The sequence below is a fragment of the Venustampulla echinocandica genome (assembly GCF_003357145.1).
Source record: "Venustampulla echinocandica strain BP 5553 chromosome Unknown scaffold_7, whole genome shotgun sequence".
Classification (NCBI taxonomy): domain Eukaryota; kingdom Fungi; phylum Ascomycota; class Leotiomycetes; order Helotiales; family Pleuroascaceae; genus Venustampulla; species Venustampulla echinocandica.
This window is the reverse complement of record NW_022474212.1, coordinates 1,011,367-1,031,973: the sequence shown is the minus strand read 5'-3', so window position 1 is coordinate 1,031,973 and position 20,607 is coordinate 1,011,367. Positions and strand designations below refer to the sequence as shown.

At 48.6% G+C, this 20,607-nt stretch overlaps 5 protein-coding genes across 5 annotated transcripts; 4 read left to right on the top strand and 1 right to left on the bottom strand.

The window, feature by feature from the left end:
• Window positions 1-4,278: 4,278 nt before the first annotated feature.
• On the top strand, window positions 4,279-7,048 carry BP5553_08269 (uncharacterized protein; the record flags this gene model as incomplete). The annotated part of the gene is made up of 4 exons (XM_032016892.1): window positions 4,279-4,591; window positions 4,643-5,385; window positions 6,170-6,216; window positions 6,343-7,048. The coding sequence occupies 4 exons, from the start codon at window positions 4,279-4,281 to the stop codon at window positions 7,046-7,048; spliced, it is 1,809 nt and encodes a 602-aa protein (XP_031867183.1).
• A 986-nt stretch (window positions 7,049-8,034) lies between these two features.
• On the top strand, window positions 8,035-9,744 carry BP5553_08268 (putative Arginine transporter; the record flags this gene model as incomplete). Its single annotated transcript, XM_032016891.1, has 2 exons — window positions 8,035-8,197; window positions 8,276-9,744. 2 exons carry the CDS (start codon window positions 8,035-8,037, stop codon window positions 9,742-9,744), a joined length of 1,632 nt encoding a protein of 543 aa, XP_031867182.1.
• A 729-nt stretch (window positions 9,745-10,473) lies between these two features.
• Window positions 10,474-11,488, bottom strand: BP5553_08267 (Uncharacterized protein; the record flags this gene model as incomplete). Its single annotated transcript, XM_032016890.1, has 3 exons — window positions 10,474-10,660; window positions 10,727-11,043; window positions 11,144-11,488. 3 exons carry the CDS (start codon window positions 11,486-11,488, stop codon window positions 10,474-10,476), a joined length of 849 nt encoding a protein of 282 aa, XP_031867181.1.
• Window positions 11,489-16,342: 4,854 nt separating this feature from the next.
• Window positions 16,343-18,009, top strand: BP5553_08266 (uncharacterized protein; the record flags this gene model as incomplete). Its single annotated transcript, XM_032016889.1, has 3 exons — window positions 16,343-16,422; window positions 16,475-17,291; window positions 17,341-18,009. The coding sequence occupies 3 exons, from the start codon at window positions 16,343-16,345 to the stop codon at window positions 18,007-18,009; spliced, it is 1,566 nt and encodes a 521-aa protein (XP_031867180.1).
• A 920-nt stretch (window positions 18,010-18,929) lies between these two features.
• On the top strand, window positions 18,930-20,405 carry BP5553_08265 (Uncharacterized protein; the record flags this gene model as incomplete). The annotated part of the gene is made up of 1 exon (XM_032016888.1): window positions 18,930-20,405. One exon carries the CDS (start codon window positions 18,930-18,932, stop codon window positions 20,403-20,405), a length of 1,476 nt encoding a protein of 491 aa, XP_031867179.1.
• Between the last annotated feature and the right edge of the window lie 202 nt (window positions 20,406-20,607).

Here is a 20,607-nt window from a genome sequence, read left to right as displayed (position 1 = left end):
GTCGGGGAGCTACTCGCGATGGTCAGGCTGTTAGGGGGGAAGGTGGATGAATGTGATCTCGATGCCTGTGCAAGCATCAATCCAACCCAACCCCCCAGAGCTTTCCAGTTCTCTCGGTTCGAGGTCCACATCCACACTTCGTTGCCCGCTGCAACTCGCGTTCTTGTTCCAGTTCGCGCAGCGCCCTACAACGCGCAACGTTGGGAGGGGGGAATGAGTATGCAGGATGGGATAGTTGCTTACTTGGCCGCTTGACGGAGCGCGTTTCTGGTGATGACATGGTGGGAGACTGGGGACTCGTGTCTTTTTCCGTGGGTTTTAGGATTAAAGGTGCTGTTGAGGCTCTTTTCTTTCCTCGCGTGCTCGGTGAATGCAAGAGATCCAATGCCGAGAGTATGCTCTGCCGGGTGTACAGAATCGGCGACAACTGCAGTGGGGGGACGATGAGACAAAGTTAGGAACAGGAACAGGAACAGGAACAGGGACAATTGCGTTCCTTTGCTTCTGGGGGTAAGTATAAATATAGCTGGTGGTGAGGGAAGAGGAGGTAAGAAATGTAAAGGCTGAGACTATGTAAAAGTACAGTAAGAAATTTACGTCCGTATTAGGGTCCGCGACGAAGCCCGCTAGACGCAGGCTGATTGGCCCATTTCACTCCGAGAAACGGAAGATTGGGAGCTACGAAAAGATCACAAGGAAACACAAACACACTCAACGAGCTTTATGATCTTCAAAGCATGTGATTCTCGTACCAGCTTGGAATCAAGGTCTTGTTCAAATCTGAACCATTTCGCTACTGTCATCAGCGTGATGTTTGGGATTGGGGATCCGATTCTGAAATCCCCCACCGAGCTCCTCGACAACAATTCAGGCACATAATTCTGGTTTTATGCCGGGTCGGGAAATACGTAGTGTATCAATTAACCAATCCTAAATTTAAAACCTACTATTAAATAGTACGTACTTCGATTACGTTATTCTAACACGATAAGAGTTTGCGGTGGTTGCCGTTGATACTTTCGACAATTCGAAAGCATCTACTATGTAGCTGGCTGGTGTTCACTACAGTTTTAGCCACATTCCCTCCAAGTTACGAGTCTAGTAACACGCGAAGCCCTCATCAATAGCGGTGTACAAAGAATAATCATAAGAATCGTCACGCTTACAAGCTGCAAGACCAAAGCGCAGGCATCGATCCAAGAATCCTCGACAAGATTATGGCTGATTATTGCCGTAAGCATGACTGGCCCTTCCCAGATGGGGCAACAGCAGTGGAAAGCAATATGCTTCAAGGTAACTGTACCCCAAGTAATGCATCCTCCGTCTCTATTGGAAGGATACTCTTCGCTTCCCATAAATTCGGGCATCCGCACCGTTCGGGACGTGAGACGAGTTGTGAAGCGCCAGTGTCGCCTTATAGCCCTGTATTTCCTGGGTAGAACTGAGCAGAGAATGGAGGATCTCCGAGACTCCGAGCTCTGTGAAATAGATGCTAACTGGTTGGTTGGCTCAATCTGTTCGCTGAGTGCTAGGCTTCCTATCGATGTACGTATCCCAGGATTCTGGCTGAGAACGGGTGACCCCTATAACGATGTGCAATGACGCCCCTTGTATAACTTGACAACGAGGATGATTCTAGTAAATATTCTCTTGTAGGATATCTCAAATATCTCACCTAGGAAGACATGCTTTCTTGAATGATTTTGCACGGGGACTACTTAGTCTTTTACTGACATGCGAAGTCGTGGTTAAATAGCAGGAGTGGTGTCTAATAAAAATGGAGAACTTTCATCCTATCTGCAGTCATTAGTTCCGTCTGATAAGTGCGATGGTTCCGCATTGGACAATGTGGGGTCGTGCCTACGAGAATTCATTATACCTTGTATCCATTCCAAGGAATAGGTGATGGGCAATTATCAGCACTATGGAACCTCTGGTGTTAAAGAAATATGCGAGCATGGGAGAGGGGACTAGAGCACATATGCCCGCAATTAAGCACCCACTTCTGCGACTGCGACATTGGTTGAACAAACTAAGTTCTTCTAGATATGTACTACCGTACTCGAAACTTCGGGAATGACGATACGAGACCTTAGAAGGAACCTTAGCTGCTTAGCACCAGGCATAGAACTTGACAGGAGGACCAAGATGAAACAATCGCCAAGCTCAAAACACGGCCTTGGCCACAAACCATTGTAAGATGGTCCCGGAATTATTGAGAAAAGCCCAACCAGTTTCCAGGGCCGCCAACAAGATCCCAGAGGGGTGACAGCACCTATTAATGGTATACCTCGTTGTGTAGCACCAAGTCCCGGCATTTGCCAAGTTATGCTTAATGCCTCCCTTCAACAGTCCAATCATACTGTTGGAGCTTTCGGATTGCAGACGGGTCCGAGCCCATGTCTCAGAGTTAAGGGGGAGTGGGCACCATCTGTCTGTGGAATTGTGTGAAACGAATTCGCCAAAAGGTTGGATGGCAAACGATTAAGGGCTGAAGTTCCAAGGAGCTACGCCGTACGGAATATATGAGGATATTGTTACCGCGGTATGCGTCTTTGGAATCAACTTTTTTTACGAAGTAGGTAGTTCGAACTGAAGTTAGTGCTGCAACATGGTCAGCGAGTACCCAGCGTTCTTGGCTGGGTGATAGGGGAAGGGCATGTTCTTTAACCCGAGCCGACTCCGTTCAGGCTTTAATTATCCATCTCATGTGATTTCTTCGGCGGAGGATTTCCCTATACTCTACAATCGGTTTCGGGTTTCGACGTATCATTCATCTTCTTGTGCTTCGTGCAGAGCTGCCCATTGAAAGAGCCTCGCGCGTGCGGATTGCTGGTATGATCAGAATGACACGGACTTCAGATAATCGATCATATCCCTTGGCGCACGTTTGCCGGTAAGTTGTATGTCATAACTGCAGGGTGGGTTGTTTGATGTTCCATGGAGACAGGACGAGCCGGGAGAGACTGTATGTAGAGTCAATGCCCCACGCCCAGCAGTGCTGGAGGCGAGAAAACAGATGGTGTACGAAGTACCTAGTACCTATCCACTTCCGGCAGCTTTGATGGCCGGCAAGAATGCCATCCCAACTCCGGAGTAAGTGGGTTATGTCCGTGGAGCTGAAGTATTGGAGGATTTGAAGGGTTTGGACGTGCGTCCAACGCAGTCAGTTGACTGCTTTTCGAGCACCGACTGACTACTCGAGGACGACCAGCTAATAAGTCACTCGTACCGAGTACTCGCAGGCGTTTTTTTTGGGGGTAGCTGTCGCCGCATAACCGTAACACCGTCTCGGGGCCGTGGGGTGGATTTTTGTGCAGATATGTTGGTAGATGTTCGTTTGACGCAAGCACAAAGAAGAAATTGTATGTATATGGGCCTTCAACTGCACGCCAATTGAGTTGCGGCCTGAAGAAGCATACCTTATCCTCCAATCTTCTCCGCAACCACCTCCCTACTCCATCCCATCTCATCTCGCTCCAGATCAAGGCTTCAGTCCCACTCCAACCGCCGCTGCTTCCATGTCGCTGTCAGATCTCGGACGGCTTCGCGCGCTGTGCTGCTGCCCTTGCCACCCCCCGTTGGCTGCTGTCGCCGATGGGCTGTCGTTTGACTAAGCCCATCTCCAGACAGGAGGCGTTTCCGCTTAGGCGCCACGACCTCCGTACCCGACGCAACATCGCACTCCAATGTCGGTTTCTCTGCCTGTGCGAAGCATGTCCTTGGCCGCTTGCCGCCCTCCCGAGATCAGAATGACATTTAAAGTCGGAGATCGCTCCACGGCATCCCGGGATGGGAGAGTCTGAAGCGGCGCTTGCCCCCAGCCTAGCGGACTTCCCTTGCGCCTTTGGTCTGCGCTGCGACAGCTTCGACCTCATGTCCAGTTTCAAGAACTCAATGCGACAATGGCTCCCCCACGGCCCATGTTCACATCGGCCTTCCGAGTTTGCTTGCCATGGGCCTGTAGCATCAGAGCGCGAATGCCAAGAATTTACAATAAGTACCATACCCTCCTCACGCCCATTCTTCTTGTCCTTCTCCTGCACTTCACCCTTCAAAGCAAGTTTGTTCTCCTCGATATCTTCGTCGGGCTCCTCTCATTCATATTCCCTCTTTTTTATTTTCGTCTTGCCAGTCAAGCAGATCACGTTGACCGTGCATCTATTTCACCACCACACCTCGACGGATTAACACTCATTTCACAGCTGGTACTTTTGCTCAACGTCCTTAGCTCGTCCGCCTTCGCCCTTTAGGCACTCCTACCCTTCTCCATTCAAGATGCTCTTCAAACAGATTATTTACGTGGCGGCGCTCTCCGCGGTTGCTCACGCCCAGAGAAATAACAACAATAATAACAAGGGGGGTCAAGGAGGAAACAATAACAACGGTGCCGACGCTGCTGCAAATCAAGATGCAACCGGAACTACTCTGACCGCGGACGCCGTTCAGAGCGGCTCATTCGTGGATGGGCTTAATGGAGACGCGGGGCAGGCCGCATCAAAGACATCTAAGAACAATTTCATCAACAACTGCGCCGGCAAGACATTGACTAATGGCCTTCAAGTTACCGGCGGGTCATGTAACGGTATCAGTAAGTTAAATCCCACTTCTACCGCTTTGGAAGGCTTCTAACTAGAGACAGCCATGGGAGATATTCCAGCCAAGGCCAACATGGTTTCCTCAGTCATCATCAACCCAGAAACTAATGGCAAGGCGATCGCCGCAAATCAAGATTTCGATATTGTGGTGCAAATGGCAAACCTTGTCGCTGGTTCTTTCACGAACGCAGACTCCACATACTACGCAGCACCTCAAGCTTTACAGGGCGGAAAGGTTGTTGGCCACACCCACGTCACCGTTCAGGATTTGGGGAAATCCTTGAATCCTCAGAAAGCTCTTGATGCTACCCAGTTTGCCTTCTTCAAGGGTATCAATGATGCCGGGAACGGCAATGGGCTTCTCACAGCCAGTGTTACTGGTGGCCTTCCAGCAGGAAACTACCGTGTCTGTACCATGGCTTCGTCTTCCAATCATCAGCCTGTTCTCATGCCCGTTGCTCAACGTGGTACTCCTGATGACTGCACCAAGTTTGTTGTTGGCGGCGGCGGCGGTGGTGGTAACAACAACAACGGTGCCAAAGCTGCTGCCAACAATGGTGCCAACGCCAAAGGGGCCAATAACAAAGCTGCCAATGGTGCCAACGGAGCCGCTGCTACTGGAGCAAATGATGCCAACGGAGCCGCTGCCACTGGAGCAAATGATGCCAACGGAGCCGCTGCCACTGGAGCCACCGGAGCCAAGGCAACCGGTGCCAATGGTGCTAATGGTGCTAATGGTGCTAATCGCAAGGCAGGAAAGGGAGGCGGCGGCGGCGGCAAGCGACGGGTTCGTCGCGAATTCATCGTCTAAGGGATTCAGGGCATACCATTAGAAGGACAGCACCGGTGGAGTTTAATCATTTCAGACATGTGATTGGGGGGGGGGGGGATTGTTTTTTGCCCAATCTGAGCAAGGAAGCATGTTGATCGGGTTGGGAGTCATTTATATCAGGGTCGTGTTATATGTGCGAATGTCATTTGTGTATAACCCGCTTTTTCAAACAAAATCTTAATGCTATAGAGAACATCGTTCGTATCTTTTTTTTCCCCAAACCCCTTTTCTATAAAGATGTAGTTCGAGGACCCTCTTAGGCACTTACTTGTGCTATTAAGAAATGTACAAAGTACTTCACCAGTTGGGATTGCAGTTAGCAATTAGCGACTCCTAGACTTGATACAGGACGTCGAACATGTTCATCCACGCTCAGACACTCGCTAAGCTGCAGCTCCGAGGTCCAATAAGCCTTAAATCTTAAATTACGCCGTGGGCCAGCTACTGGGTGCTAAGTAAGGTACGAGTACTGCCGATAATTCTCCAGTGGGATTTGGAACGCGGGGTTAAGATGCTGAGACACGGCGTGCCTGAAGGCTGCTGGAGCTTACTGTGCTGCGCTGTATTCACCTTGCTCCAGCACTCCCTCGGAGCCCCCATGTCCAGGCTGACATATTTCTAATTCCGACCTCACCTCTTCGAGAAGGGAAACGACTGATGTTTTGCTGATAAACATCAAACACAAGCCTGGCAGCTTGACATTTTCGGGCTCTTGATTTATGCGTTACTGTGTGTCTAGTTCTGCGTCCTCGCAGGTACTGAATGCCCAAGCTATGGTAACACGATGTGAGAGCCTCTTCCAACAGCCCCTTTCACCCATTAATGCCTCCCCTCACCTGTTTGAATTATATTGTACCTGAGCCTGAACGGACATCCAAGAGACTTTGAACTGATAAGAAACTAAACGGATAGGATCGACCCGTCCCTCCGCCTCCGCCGAGCCATCCACGCCAGCGACCCCCTCCTCGTCCGCCGCATCCTCAAATCCCACCCAAACCTCCTCCACAATCCAGATGTCTCCCCTACCGGCCTCTCCAACACCTCTCTTCACCTGGCCTCTTCCGCCTCCCTCGGCTACCTCCCCATTGTCCGAGTCCTCCTCAATCTCGGCCATGAACAAGATGGCATCTCCCTAAACGAAGACCACCAGACTCCCCTGATGCTCGCCGCCGCAGCAGGACACACAGAAATCGTCCACCTGCTCTGCACAACATGTCCCCAATCCATACCAAAGCGGGACATCCACGGACGCGATGCAGTGATGGAAGCATCGCGCGGGGGCCACGATACGTGTCTACAGATCCTACTTACATTTGCACCCGACGGGAATCCTGACGAGCTGCTAAAGAATGCGGATGTGGATGGGAATACGGCACTACATTTTGCGAGCAGCAATGGGCATTTGCTCGTGCTTAGGACGCTGCTTGCGGCCGGTGCGGATGCTGACCGGCGAAATATATGGAGTTGGACACCTGTTGCGTATAGTGCTACGGTGCAGGCCGAGGTTTACTTCAAGGGGCTTGTCGCGGAGGTTGAGAGGAGGAAGGCTGTTCGGAGGGAGGCCCAGGAGCGCGGGACTGGCGCTGGAGTGAGACTGGTGGGCGAAGTGGAAGATTGATTTACTTACAAGACGAGGCCAGGGAGTTATGGAGTTGTGATACCAGCCAAGAATGGGATATTTATGAATTATTGATGAAGGAAGATAACAGGAAGGGTTATGATGGGTACCAAGCATGCCATTGTGCTGCCGTCTGCGATATCATGGCATTCAAGTGAAGATGGATTTGAAGCCAATGCAACGAGACTCGGAGTCCAGACAGAACCAAGCTCAATTCAAGGAGGACATATGGGTAAATAGCACAACACTCCCTCCCCCCTCTATACTATGAATTGTGGGTATACGAATCGTGGGGATCATCCATGTCCCAAAAGTACTGCCAGCCCCTTTTCCATTCATATCATTTATATCAATTTCCTTGTTCGGCGGGAATGTTATGAGCGACATGCCGAGGCCGCCTACTCGAACAACGATTACTAAGGCTCACGCTAATATCTCCATGCTAATAAAATATCTGCCCAGTACCTATGTACTGTACCTTATCTACCTTATTTACAACCCGGATACCCCAACAAACTTCTCCATGTCATTGAAACCCTGGAGCAGCGAATCAAGTTGATTCCCTTTCCTATCGGAATGAGGCCATCAACGCTTCACAAGGGTGAGCCATCGGACGGTTACCTCCGTGTGCTGATAATCGGAGGAACTACTGTGAGAATTGTAGGGGTTCCATGTCCACTGCCGAGGGGTTTAAAACCTTTTCACTCCACTTTTCTCTCGGTGTTGTTTGTTAATCGCCTCAATTTTCCCGTTTTTGTCTCTTGCCCCGGTGCACGTGATTTGCCTCCACTACATCTCCTTGTCTACCTACCTAACACTGTGGCGACGGCAAGGCCGAAACCCGGGCTAGGCCCACACAGAGAGAAAGATTTAACAAGAAATATTTCCATACGGAGCATGTAGACCTTTATAAACTGTAGCTATAAGCATTCGCTCCTGGCCCAAAGCTGTTCGTTCGCGTTGTTTCGTCGCGACAATTCTAGAAGATGGGGCACCCAGATGATATTACTAACGTCCCTTCGATGGCCGAGAAACCAGTCACCGGAGAGCAGGTCTCGCCAGTATGTGATGTGAATGGCCACTTCTCCGATGGTGATGTCGAGAAGAGGGCGCTTTCACAGCTGCCGGACCTCAAGAGGAAACTCAAGAGTCGGCATCTACAGATGATTGCCATTGGCATGTTGCCTTTCCATTTCCATCCAAATGCATAGCTAATTTTTTTTCAAGGCGGGACACTTGGTACAGGTCTCTTCATCGGATCAGGGCAAGCACTTGCTCATTCTGGGCCTGCTGGGGCTCTTATTGCTTATGCCTTCGTTGGGACCATCGTTTACTCAGTGATGCAGTCTCTTGGCGAAATGGCCACTTATATCCCCATTTCCGGAGCATTTACATCGTACGCTACGCGATTTGTAGACCCTAGCCTGGGATTCGCCATGGGCTGGGTCTATTGGTTCTCCTGGGCCATCACGTTCTCACTGGAACTCACAGCTACCGGGTTGATCATCCAATACTGGAACCAGGACCTCAATATCGGAATCTTCATCGGCGTATTCTGGCCTTTTATTACCTTCTTCAATCTCCTCCCCGTCAGCTTCTACGGGGAGCTGGAGTTTTGGTTCTCAAGCATCAAGGTTATAACAGTCATCGGCTTCCTTATATTCGCCATCTGCATTGATGCTGGAGCGGGTCAACACGGCTACCTAGGCTTCCATACCTGGGGAACACCAGGAGCCTTTGCTCCCTATCTAATAGAGTCTAATGAGGCTCTCGCTAAATTCGTGGGATTCTGGGCGGTGCTTATCCAAGCTGGATTCTCCTACCAAGGGACAGAGTTAGTCGGCATAGCAGCAGGCGAGACGGAGAATCCCCGCAAGAACGTCCCGGCCGCTATCAAGAAGACCTTCTACCGAATCCTATTCTTCTTCATCTTTACCGTCTTCTTCATTGGCCTCCTCATCCCATACGACAATCCCGACCTCCTGTCAGGTGCTTCAGATGCCTCCGCCTCACCCTTCGTCATCGCTGCCGTCCTTGCGGGCGTAGACGTCCTGCCCGGTCTAATCAACGCCATTCTCCTCACTGTCGTCCTCTCCGCTGCAAACTCAAACGTCTATTCGGGGAGCCGTATCCTCGTCGGCTTAGCACACGAAGGCATGGCACCCAGGTTCTTCAAACGCACCAGCAAGCAAGGTGTCCCAATCGCAGCCGTACTATTTACCGCAGCCTTTGGGCTCCTCGCCTTTCTCAATCTCTCCAACAACGGTGCCACTGTTTTCGACTGGCTCCTCAACATCTCCTCCGTTGCAGGATTCATCACTTGGGCTTGCATAAACGGATGCCACATCGCGTTCATGCGCGCCCTAAAGGCACGAAACATGTCCCGGGATGCCCTTCCATACAAGGCAATGTGGCAGCCATGGTACGCATGGTACGGACTTTTCTTCAACATCCTCATTATCTTCACCCAAGGATTCACGGCTTTTATCCCGTGGGATACGACACAATTCTTCATTGCATACGTCAGCTTAATATTGTTTGTTGTATTGTATTTGGGGCATAAGATTTTAATGCGGACGAAGTTTGTGAAGGCTTTGGAGGCTGATCTTGATACTGGGTGTTTGTTACACGACGAAACGACCTGGAGTATTAATACCCCGACAACATTTTGGGGGAAGATGTGGGCCTGGATTTGATTTCGTTTGATAGACTAGACTAGACTAGACTTATGGTGTATTGTATTGTTGGAATTTTGTAATAGCGGGAGTGATAGCGTTACTGGATATAGGATGTTTGAGTTAGCGCGGCAGGCAAATATAATTTAAAGATGTATACCGATGAGCTTTTTTTAGATTGTTTTCTTTTCTTTCCATACTTACTCTACGTTTATTACCGCTGTTCAGCAGAGTCTCATAAACTCAATTATAAATATGTAAATCCACCCTCAGGTTACTTTAACCTGAGCAAACAGCCTCGCCATGTAGCGACGTACTAACAATTACTCGTGGTGCTCTATATAAATCTAATGATAGTTCCCGGTTAATATTAGCTTGAATATACAGGAGAAATGGCAAAGTCTTCCTTGCCAAACGCGGGTATTCATTAGTGGTTTAGTAACGGGAAGCTAAACACCAGAGCTTGAATATCCAATGCTTCAATTCATCTAGAGCACTTGCCCTTCAAAAATACAGTTGCGCCGTCGTGAATATCCCCGATTGTCTACCAAAGATAGGACAGGCTGGAGCGGGCACCAACGAGCAAAAAGCGCTGACGAGCCCACCCAGGATATCATTGGGATGTTGAAACAGAAACGTCACCTAATTCGGATCTACGCTCTATATAATTATTTATGTTAGGCATTAACACGAGACTAAAGACCTTGCGATGAGGAATACGAAAGGAGCTATGCCATGAGAGATGCCCATCTAGACAGGATCATCTGTGTATACAGGCGGTGCGCCCTCGTTCACTACAGCCGCCTCGGCTTCTTCAACCAAGGTTTTCTGTTCTTCAAGCTTCGCTGCCCATAATGCAGATCCACAAGCCGAAGTAAGCAGAAAGAACATCGAGAGTACTGGAATCAGTTGTAACAGTAAAGCTACAGTGCCGAACCTATCATTTTGTCAGCAAACCTCTGTCCTAACCATCCCTAATCTTATCGACAGATATCTTGCATACCATGTATACTTCCATTTCCTCGACCGAATCTCCCTATTCCTCTCCTTCTTGGTCAATTCCCTGAGCTTAAAGTATCTCCAATGATGTAATGGCCCCCCTCTCGCACCCGTCAGTACCAGGAATGCAGGTACGCCTACCCAGGGTATCAGATTAAGCGGGAGGAAGAGTATGAATTCGGCGATTTGGCGGAAGGAAAATGGCGAGTAGACGGCAGTCGTTATAGGCTTGCCGAGCATCTTGACCGCGGTAGGTGCATCGTGGTCGAGGATTCGGGATGGAGCGACGAGAGATATGAGGCCTTCGCGAATTAAGGTAGCCTGGTCGGGAGTATTCCGTCAGCATATTGCAGTGCAGTAGCTCTATTCCATGGCAAAAGCAGACGAGTGGAGTGAAGGGAAAGGAAAAGTTGGCCTGTACATCAAAGACATCAACGAGCGTCTCATCCACCAGCAACGCCTCGAACAGCAGCGCGGTCACGACGTGGCCCTCGCCCAGCACCAGAAACACCGCGTTAACCCACGCGGTAGGCCCATGGAAGATAAGGAGGAAGGCGGCTTGCGGCAGGTAGGTGAAGATGAAGAGTAGAGTGAGCACAACGATGGAGGTGATCGTGAGGGGTATCAGACGCCGTCCAAAAAGAGGGTAGTATTCGCGGTGCGTCAAGAAATACCATATACCTTTGCAGGGATAGAGGAAAGAGGCGCTGACAATTGATTTCACAGGTCGGAGAAGGGCCTCCCTGTTGATGGTCCTGGGGGGCATCGTTGGGAAGATACAATGAGGATATGTTGTTGTGGTTGTGGTTGGCTGGTGGGGAATATTGTTGATGAGCATTCCATTCCATCCCTAGGTACCTTAGGTCCCTACATATTTTCTGATCCCTGATAACCTGATAACGACCACATTTATTATTATTTCCAACGAATGCCTTCAAAGATTTTAAGTTAAGGGTGTAATTAAATGTGCTTGTATTTAAGTTATATTATTCTGATTAACAATATAAAGCATGTGCCAATAGCTTCATATCAAGTCCAGCCAGTGTTCCCGCTCAACTTTTTTCGAATCATGATCGATGCTTCGATTTGGATAATTGGAATGACGAATTTATTTGAGCTTGTTATCACATATTATCTTAGTAGAGCTGGAGTGGATGTAGAATTGCATTTCCTTCGACGAATTACTGGATCTCAAAAACAGACCGTAGAGTACTCAAGGGATAGATAGGAGTCAATTGTGGAGTACAGCTTTTCCCAATATCAATTCAAAGTTTAGGCCGCTGGAGGTGAATTTCGAACTGAATAGAGATGTTAAACTCTGATATTCTTCCCTAGGCTGTGGGTGGGGACGGCTGGGTTGTCCGATATCTTCCCTCCACATAGCTGGGTTTATATCCAATTCGAGCAATAGCCACTCTAGGCGTGTCGAGGATGGAGCTAAAAGTTAATAGCAAGATTTCAAAAGGCCGAGCCTAGGACTGGCCGAGTGGCCGAATAGCTTGCACTATCCCGTCCGACATAAATCCTGCAGAGGACCAAGGGAAGAGCGGGTTACACAGCGGGTTCAACTTTCAAGCAGGTATGCCGTGGAAACGGTCGTCCACAGTATGCCCAAGCCCTGGATCTCGGTCGTGATATTTGTGTAGTGGTGGGTCTTCTGCGCTGTACCGTTGAACTGTCCTATAGCTTTGATCAATTTGCGTTTGGGCCGTGGCGGTACCGTGTATTTGACGAGGATACACCCATTTCGTTATATTTCCTGCAGGCATCCATAGAGTTCCTCCTTAGAGACTTTCTCGGGATATAGGGGCACACGCGTTTGATCTCTCCTCCCCATCTCGTCTCTGTTGCCGTCCCATATTAAGTAACACAAGTTCCAAGCATTGGGAGGATTTCCTGTTAGCGGGAAAGGGGACCTGAAGCCCCTTTCTTCCCGACTGGAAACGTGCGTTGTGCTGTTTTCGATGTCCTCGGTGACGATAACTCCATCACCCCGTGAACACATTATATCTTAACTATGAGTGACGGAAAAGGAACTTGTCACTCAAACCCGGGGTACCTACACTCCCCGTGTATGCCAGGAACACCTAGTAGCGCGTCACTTGTCATTGGAGGATTCGAATTGGCTGAAGATAACATATCGTAGTACCTATAGGCAGGTAAGAAAGAGTACATGGTGGCTAGCCAACGGGCCACTTGCGAGGCCCCAGATAAAACGAGGAGGAGGATATAAATTGGACATGATTAGAAATATGGTCTGCACCGTACTAATGGCATACAAATTGCCTTGGGGTTGCATAGATTTAGTACGGGGAGTATAGGTGCCTTGCTTTAGGCAACTAGGATTTGAATTGAATCCTTTGTAGGCGTTTTGTTTTGGCTCTGTTGCTCGTAGCGAAGGTCCGGCCAGAACGCAGTCACCGCCTCGTAGACGACAGGCGGTAGCAACAAATTGCCTGCCTATAACTCGCAAACACCCTCTATATAATACCAAATAAGCATTTTTGGTTTTTGAGGGGTACAAGGGCGGCCACTTGGTTGAGTGGTTCAGGACGAATTGTACTTTCGAGGCCGACAGGGATTTAGGGTACGTAGGCACAGGCCCCAAAAAAGGGGGACGTAAAAAAACGACAAAAGAAAGCGACAAAAGAAAACGAAACAAATACGAAATAAATACGAATCCAGATCTATTCGACAAGAGATGTAGGCCCTACAACGACGGGGCCGAACTCTTTTGTCATTTCGAGGCCCGAAGCAATTTATTTATATTTTTTAAAGCCTCTCTCTAGGAGTCGAATTAAATCTCTTTTTTTTATTACGCGTTTTGTTTTAGCTCTTTAGCGAAGGTCAGATATAGGTAGTCACCACCGGCGAGGTCACCGCCAGCAAGGCTAAAGGTAGGCGGTGACAAACCGCCTGGCTATTAACTCCCAACAACCTCGATACAGAGAGAGACGATAAGAACAGAAATTCACCCTTTTATTCTTGAAATCTATAAATGTTGAATACTTACTAGTTGAAGCTTCTTAAGAAAGCAATCTGGCTTCTTCCACATCCCATGATACATCACCGGCACTTCACTTCTCAAGTACTCAACAGCTTCAACATCCTGCGGCAACCACTGTATATGTTTCCAACAAGGATTCATCTTATACCACTGTATAAAATCTTTATAATCCTTACTCTCCAACTCGCTGAAACTAATCGGACAATCACTTCCTAGCCTCACATCTTCATAACCAAGATACAGAATCTCAAGCGCATCCCAAAATGCAAAGTTAGCAAAGTAGCATCTCTCACCACTCGTTTTCAACGAGCATACCCTAGCATTAACATCAAGCCCCACCCTCCTCACCCTTTTTAAGTCGCCTTCATTTACCAAATTAGTGAACTGCGAAAGACAACACCATGCTCCCTCGACGTTCTCATTCCAGTTCTCCCGCAAATACAATGTGTCGCGCTCAAAGTTAAAATAGACTCTCGGCGGTAGTACGTTTATTTTATGCTCAAGAGCGTCGGTCCACCGGTGAGTGAATCGATGTGATCCAAAGGCAAGAGTATAGTGCTTTAGACCCACGGCTCGGGATTCAGAGCACACATGCAGAATTGGGGGGATGGATGAACGGAGCCCGCTGTTGGTTTTGGTGTTAATAGCAACGACGCGTGGTTCCTCAGCTAACATCTCCCATACCCTATTTTGGATTTCGCAGGGCAATTTGACGAAGTGTGGGAAATCTTTAGCGCGTTTGAACTTGGCTATTATTTTTGTGGAAGCTGTATCCTGGTTGTGAGATTTTGGGCGCTTAGAATGTCTATTTCTTGATATTGGAATATGTCGTTTTCCGTACCCCAAGTCATAGCATGCTGGCCTGTGACAGCTAGGTAAATGGACGTCAGTTTAAAGGGTAGCTAGTTTGTAAGAATATAGGTCTTACGACGATTTGCCACCTGTTGTCTGGCGGGCAGTTTGTTTTATTCGGGCCATTGCAAATGATGACGTGCGCTGGATAGTTAAGCAGAAAAATCCTTGGGTAGCAGGAGGGAGTAGGAAGGTTGCAAAGCTAGGGAGTCAACTGCCTACCGGGATACCTATATATAAAGGGGCTGCGCCGTTCGCTTAATCTGCTTGGCTCTGCTTTGCGATAATAAATTAGCTCTGACGATTAGCAACGGCACCTTTGAGGTAGAGTACAACCGGGCAGAGGTGTTCAGCCACAGGTATCTAAATAAAATATTATATAAGCGCCTTTCTTCGCTCATTACGATGCGTTGCGTTTTGTATACCTCCCACCTTGCCCGGATAATTCAGCATATAGGTTCCTTGTTCTCTGAGCCTTCAAACCTCAAGAACCCTATTTATTCTTGATAGGAGCTTCGTGCTGCGGTCCCGAAATTTGGAGTTAGACCAATCGTCATGATAGAGCATAGGGGAACAGCTAAAGCGAATTTCAACGCCGTCGACGGGACGATCGACAGAATCACTACAACCGTGGTATTTTCCTACTGAAATCTGAATACTTGTAGAGAAATAGCTGAAGAACAATAGCAAACTGACTATAACTTTATATATATGCGAGGTAAAGATTTGAGACCCTAAAACCATGAAGTCGTTTCGGCATACATGAGTTTTCGGCACTAAGGGATAGACGTTACTGTTCTTCTACATTTAATTTATGCACACCTCAAGGATAGTCGTATCAAACGACGGCGGTTCCGGAAGGAAGATGCAGCTCTCATTACTCGTTAATCGGACTTATCTTCATGTAATGCCAGGTCTTTAGAAAGCAATTCTTCGGTTGACGGGCGTCTCCTCGCTCTCCTCGATCTTTTCCTCTGTTTCTTATTGGGCTTCGCAATATCTCTAGGAAACTTCCCTCCCTTTTGCCCGCAACGCATCAACAACCTCCTCATGCCATGGGCGATCTTTCGGTCACATGCGTCAAGGCTGCTGTTCTTCCTGTTTGAGTGGGCGGGGCGGTTTTTGCGGACACCCTGCTACCTTAACCAGAACTGAGGATACCCGCAGCAAAATTGCCTATGTCTCTATATCTACGCCTGTTTATGCTCTAATATTGAGGTTCTAGACTCGCTGAATCCTTCCGGCGCTTATTCGGGGTTAAATACCATACGCCTGGTCCTGGATATATGTTTTTAGAGAAATAAGCTTCGATCTGTAGAGTAAGTAAATTCTAAGTAATACAATATCGTTGCATATAGCACCTTCTCTATCGATCTTATGTGGTACTATTTATCTGCTTGATATCATAGTTATGCTACACCGCGTGAAGTGAAAACAAACAAACAACGCGTTGCCTTTACTTGATGCAACTCACACCGTTCTGCATAACACACGCACCAGTGTTTCTCATCTCCTCCTCTCTTCCACCCTCAACTTTCCTTCCCGTCTTCTTCGTCAACTTCCACTACACTCATTTGGTCATTGAATCCCCGCTATCCTTTCTCATCACTTGTTGCTACCTGAGTTTGAGTTGAAGTTCGACCCAGCCCTCCACTCTCATTCAGCGCTGTATCCCTCGAGCACTTCTCAACAACCCACACCTCGATCTTCAGATTTATCGTGATAACAAAACAGTCTGAGCACCAGACTAGTGTCATTAAGATGCGTCTCTGGAATCTCGGCGTTCTTGCGGGCGCGCTGGGACTTGTGACCGTACTGGCGACCGCGGCTGATGTACCACCGTAAGTGATATGTGCTACCCATTCCCTTCCAACTGCATACTGATTATTCTAGCCTCGACGATTCTTGTAGAGCCAAGACCATCTATGTCACTCTCCAGTCACCAGCAATGACCGTTGCCACCCACAAGACAGGTACAGCCACCTCCACCATCCCCGTTCATGCCACCTCCGAAAGCACTTCTACTGTCACGGTATACGCCCCTACAAGCACAAAGACTATCAAGTTGCATCAAGTTGCGAGTTCCATTCTCCAGGCCAACCCTGGTATCCCTACAGCAACCGCCGTCGCTGTCCCCAATACTGTCGTTACCCTATATCAAATCGCTCAGTCAACTAGCCTTGCAGCTCAGGCTGGATTTTCCAACGATGCCACCGCCAATAATTCCCAAGATCCCATCGACCCTGCTCCAAACCACCAGGATCCTGTTCCAGATGTTATCATCACCATGACTGTTGTGCCCCTACCGTTATCACCAGAGCAGACTCGGACTAGAAGTACACCCAGCTCAGAGTCGTTGCCTTCGACCTTTGAACAACCTACTGCGAGTTACACTGGCACTAAATCTGGAGGGTGGAATCGCACCTCCGCTGCACTAGACCCTACCCGTACTGCACCTACATATGCATTTGGAACCAGTTTATCAGCTCAAACCACGTCGACAATGAGCCTTCCTTTATTTACAAATTCTAAAACCACTAGTCTTGAGCCCTCGGTAATTTTACCAACCTCCATCGAGCAACCTACTAACCAGAATTTGAGCACGATCACTACCATATTATCCATCCAGACCTCTACGACTGTTTCATCTAGCGCTTCTGCCACATCAACCGCATGCGGACAACGCGGGAGTGGTGATTTCACCATTACTGTAGGTTTCTAATCTCGTATTTACATCATATGAGGCTAACACATCATAGTTTGATGAGATCCCAGGCTTGGGAGTCGGCGACGAGAATCCTGACACTGTCCAGCCACAGCCTGCCACGAGCCCATACCATCAATTCGACTGGTCTAATGGATTCACAGTTGTGCCACCGCCAACCGACCCATACCTTCCTTCAAGTGGAAAGCAGCTAACAGAGTTCATACCAAACTTTAATGTCAACCTGAGCACTCCTGATACTGGTCCAAGCTCCAAGGCTGGTGGTTTCTCCGGAGATATTGCTGTTGCTGATCATGGCTCCACTGGCTGCTTCAGCTTCGACTTCTATGGTGCTTCACTGGGATGCGACTCCAGAGGTCCAGACTGCCGCTTCAACATCACAGGCTACAGCAGCCAGGGTGAGACCAAGGTTGCAGAACAGCATCTTTCCATTTCCGCCTGTCCTGCGCTCGTCAACTGTACCCTCGAGCGAGCCTCTCTAGATGAGCCATTCCGCGAGCTGACCGAGATTCACATTCAGCTCACTGTGGCCGGGCAGCCCAAGATATGGTGGATGGACGACTTGCGCATGTCTTGGTCCGACGTCTCCTGTGAGGCTGCGACCTGCCGCGCCAACACGCATATTCCTCATGGTATTGGAAAACTTCGTAGTCGTCAGCCAGGACTATTTCACGCACGTCAGCGACGTCAACCGCGGATCTGAAAAGCGGCATCAGGATGGAAATATTGGTTAATCATGTCTTGAGGACCCTCGGTACATGTGCTTATCAATAGGTGGCACTTGAATATGGCGAAAGCAAGTGTTCATGAGGGTCATTGAGCTACTACAGAATCATCCTGGTGAGATGATAGTGGATTGGGCCGTGATATGTACATACATAGTGCAGGCTTATTATGGCTGAGACTTAGCAAACATTGTATCGTGGAATAAACAATAAGATCGGAACACAGTCCAAGAACAATAAGGGTTATTTGTCGCCTAGGGATAATTTGCCTGCTTGCCACCATATAGCCCTATTAGTCTTCCGGGTGGAATATGCGTACCTCAGGCTGGAAATATATCCGTTTACGAGTTGCGTATTTTTGAGCACTATTACCTTATCCCGTGGTGCTGTCTCGTTTGAAAATAGCTATACATAGATAGTGCTCAAGAAAGCCCTTTAATTTTCGAGCCTATTTCAAGCTGTCGATCTGGTTTGGCGCGGTGGCTAGGCGACGAGGGTTACCCCTTTTCGAGGAATTTGCCGTTCTACACCGCCTAATAAAGGGGGTCCCCTCACGCGCTTACTCACGACACCGCAGCAAACATGATAAAGAACTACGTAACTAGACGACCCTAAATGCTTACCTCGTATAAAGGCGGGGAGTCTGCATTTTCCTCAATTGATGCTTTTCATTACTGCTTACAGGCGGTACCTATATGAATGATTCATTCCTCATGAAGGTTTCGTGAAAAGCAATCGCTCCCCGCACCACATGTTCCCTCGCCCCGCCTCTCACGCTTCAAATCGCGTTATCCTATACATTTTCCAGCCTCACCCCATTCCTCATCTCTATCCAATTTGGTATAATTCCTCGAACTGTTTCCAGCATCATCGTGCCCTGTTTTCAGTCAAGAGAACCATGTCATCCCCCGCTACCTACTCTGCGTTGATCATCGGCTCCGGCCAAGCCGCAACTCCTCTTGCCCTCGCATTCGCTTCTGCAGGGCACAAAACAGCTCTGATAGAACGATCCCATATTGGGGGATGCTGCGTGAATGAAGGGTGCACGCCGACCAAGACTCTTATTGCAAGTGGGAGAGCGGCTTACATTACTCAGAGAGGCCAGGATTATGGGATCCATACTCAGAGCAGCAAAGATGGCAAGGTGGAGGTGAAGGGGAAGAAAAATGAGATATATGTGGATATGTTAAAAGTGAGACAGAGAAAGCGAGATATCGTGGATCAATTTCGTTCTGGCAGCGAGAGGAGATTGAAAGCTGCTGGGGTGGATGTCTTGATGGGCGAGGGGTCGTTCGTGGATTCGAATACGGTGAAAATCAAAATGAGTGATGATGGGAGTGAGATGACTGTCAAGGCAGAGAAGATATTCATTAATGTGGGGGATCGACCCGCCCTTCCTGCTCTCAAAGGTGTGCAGAGTATCGATCCGAAAATTGTGTTAGACTCCACCAGTATACAGGAACTAGATGTTGTTCCAGAGCATCTTATTGTTGTTGGAGGAGGGTATGTGGGTGTCGAGTTTGCCCAGTTGATGAGACGACTAGGTGCAAAAGTTACAATTTTGCAGAGGGGGAAGCAGCTACTTCCTCGAGAGGACCCAGATATAGCTGTGGCCTTGAAGGATATTTTGGAAGAGGATGGTCTAGTTGTACATTTGCAGACTGAGGCCCTTGATATTAGGCCTAGCGATTCAGGGCCGGGTTTCATGCTCAGGATCGGAAGGGGAGATATGGGTTTGGCCGATGCTATACCAGGTTCACATCTCCTCTACGCCGTAGGACGGACGCCCAACACGGAATCTCTCAATCTATCTAAAGCGGGAATCGCCACGAATCCTCGTGGTTACATAGTAGCAAGCGAGTTTCTCGAAACGTCGAACCCAAATGTCTTCGTCATGGGAGATGTCAAAGGTCCACCAGCATTCACACACGTCTCCTACGATGACTTCCGAATCCTAAAACACAACCTCCTACCTTCCTCAGCATCCGGCCCCGTAGCAAAACAAAGCACCCGCAACCGTCTTCTCCCGTACGTTGTGTACACAGATCCCCAATTAGGACACATTGGCCTCCACCTCCACGAAGCTCTCGCCGCATTTCCTGGCCATAAAATCAAAGCTGCCAAGATGCCAATGAGTTATGTAGCTCGTGCACTGGAGACAGATGAGACGCGGGGTGTTATGAAAGCTGTTGTTAATATGGATACCGGCAAGATATTAGGATTTACTTGTCTTGGGATGGAGGGCGGAGAGGTTATGAGTGTGGTGCAAATGGCAATGATTGGGAACGTGGGATGGGAAGCATTGAGGGATGCAGTTTGGGCACATCCGACTCTAAGTGAAAGCTTAAATAATTTATGGGGGTTCTTAGAATAAGGTGGGACTGGAAATATTAACAGCATATGGGCATCAGAGGATTAATTTGGGAAATGGGCGGAATGGGGAGGTAGGTTGGGATATTGTTTCTTGATAAAATAGGGCGAAATTTTAACACGGAAAAGGTAAAGGCTTCGCGGTTGAAGGCTATGGACGGAAGATGGAGCGTTTTTGACTAATTATATACTGGATGAAGTGCTAT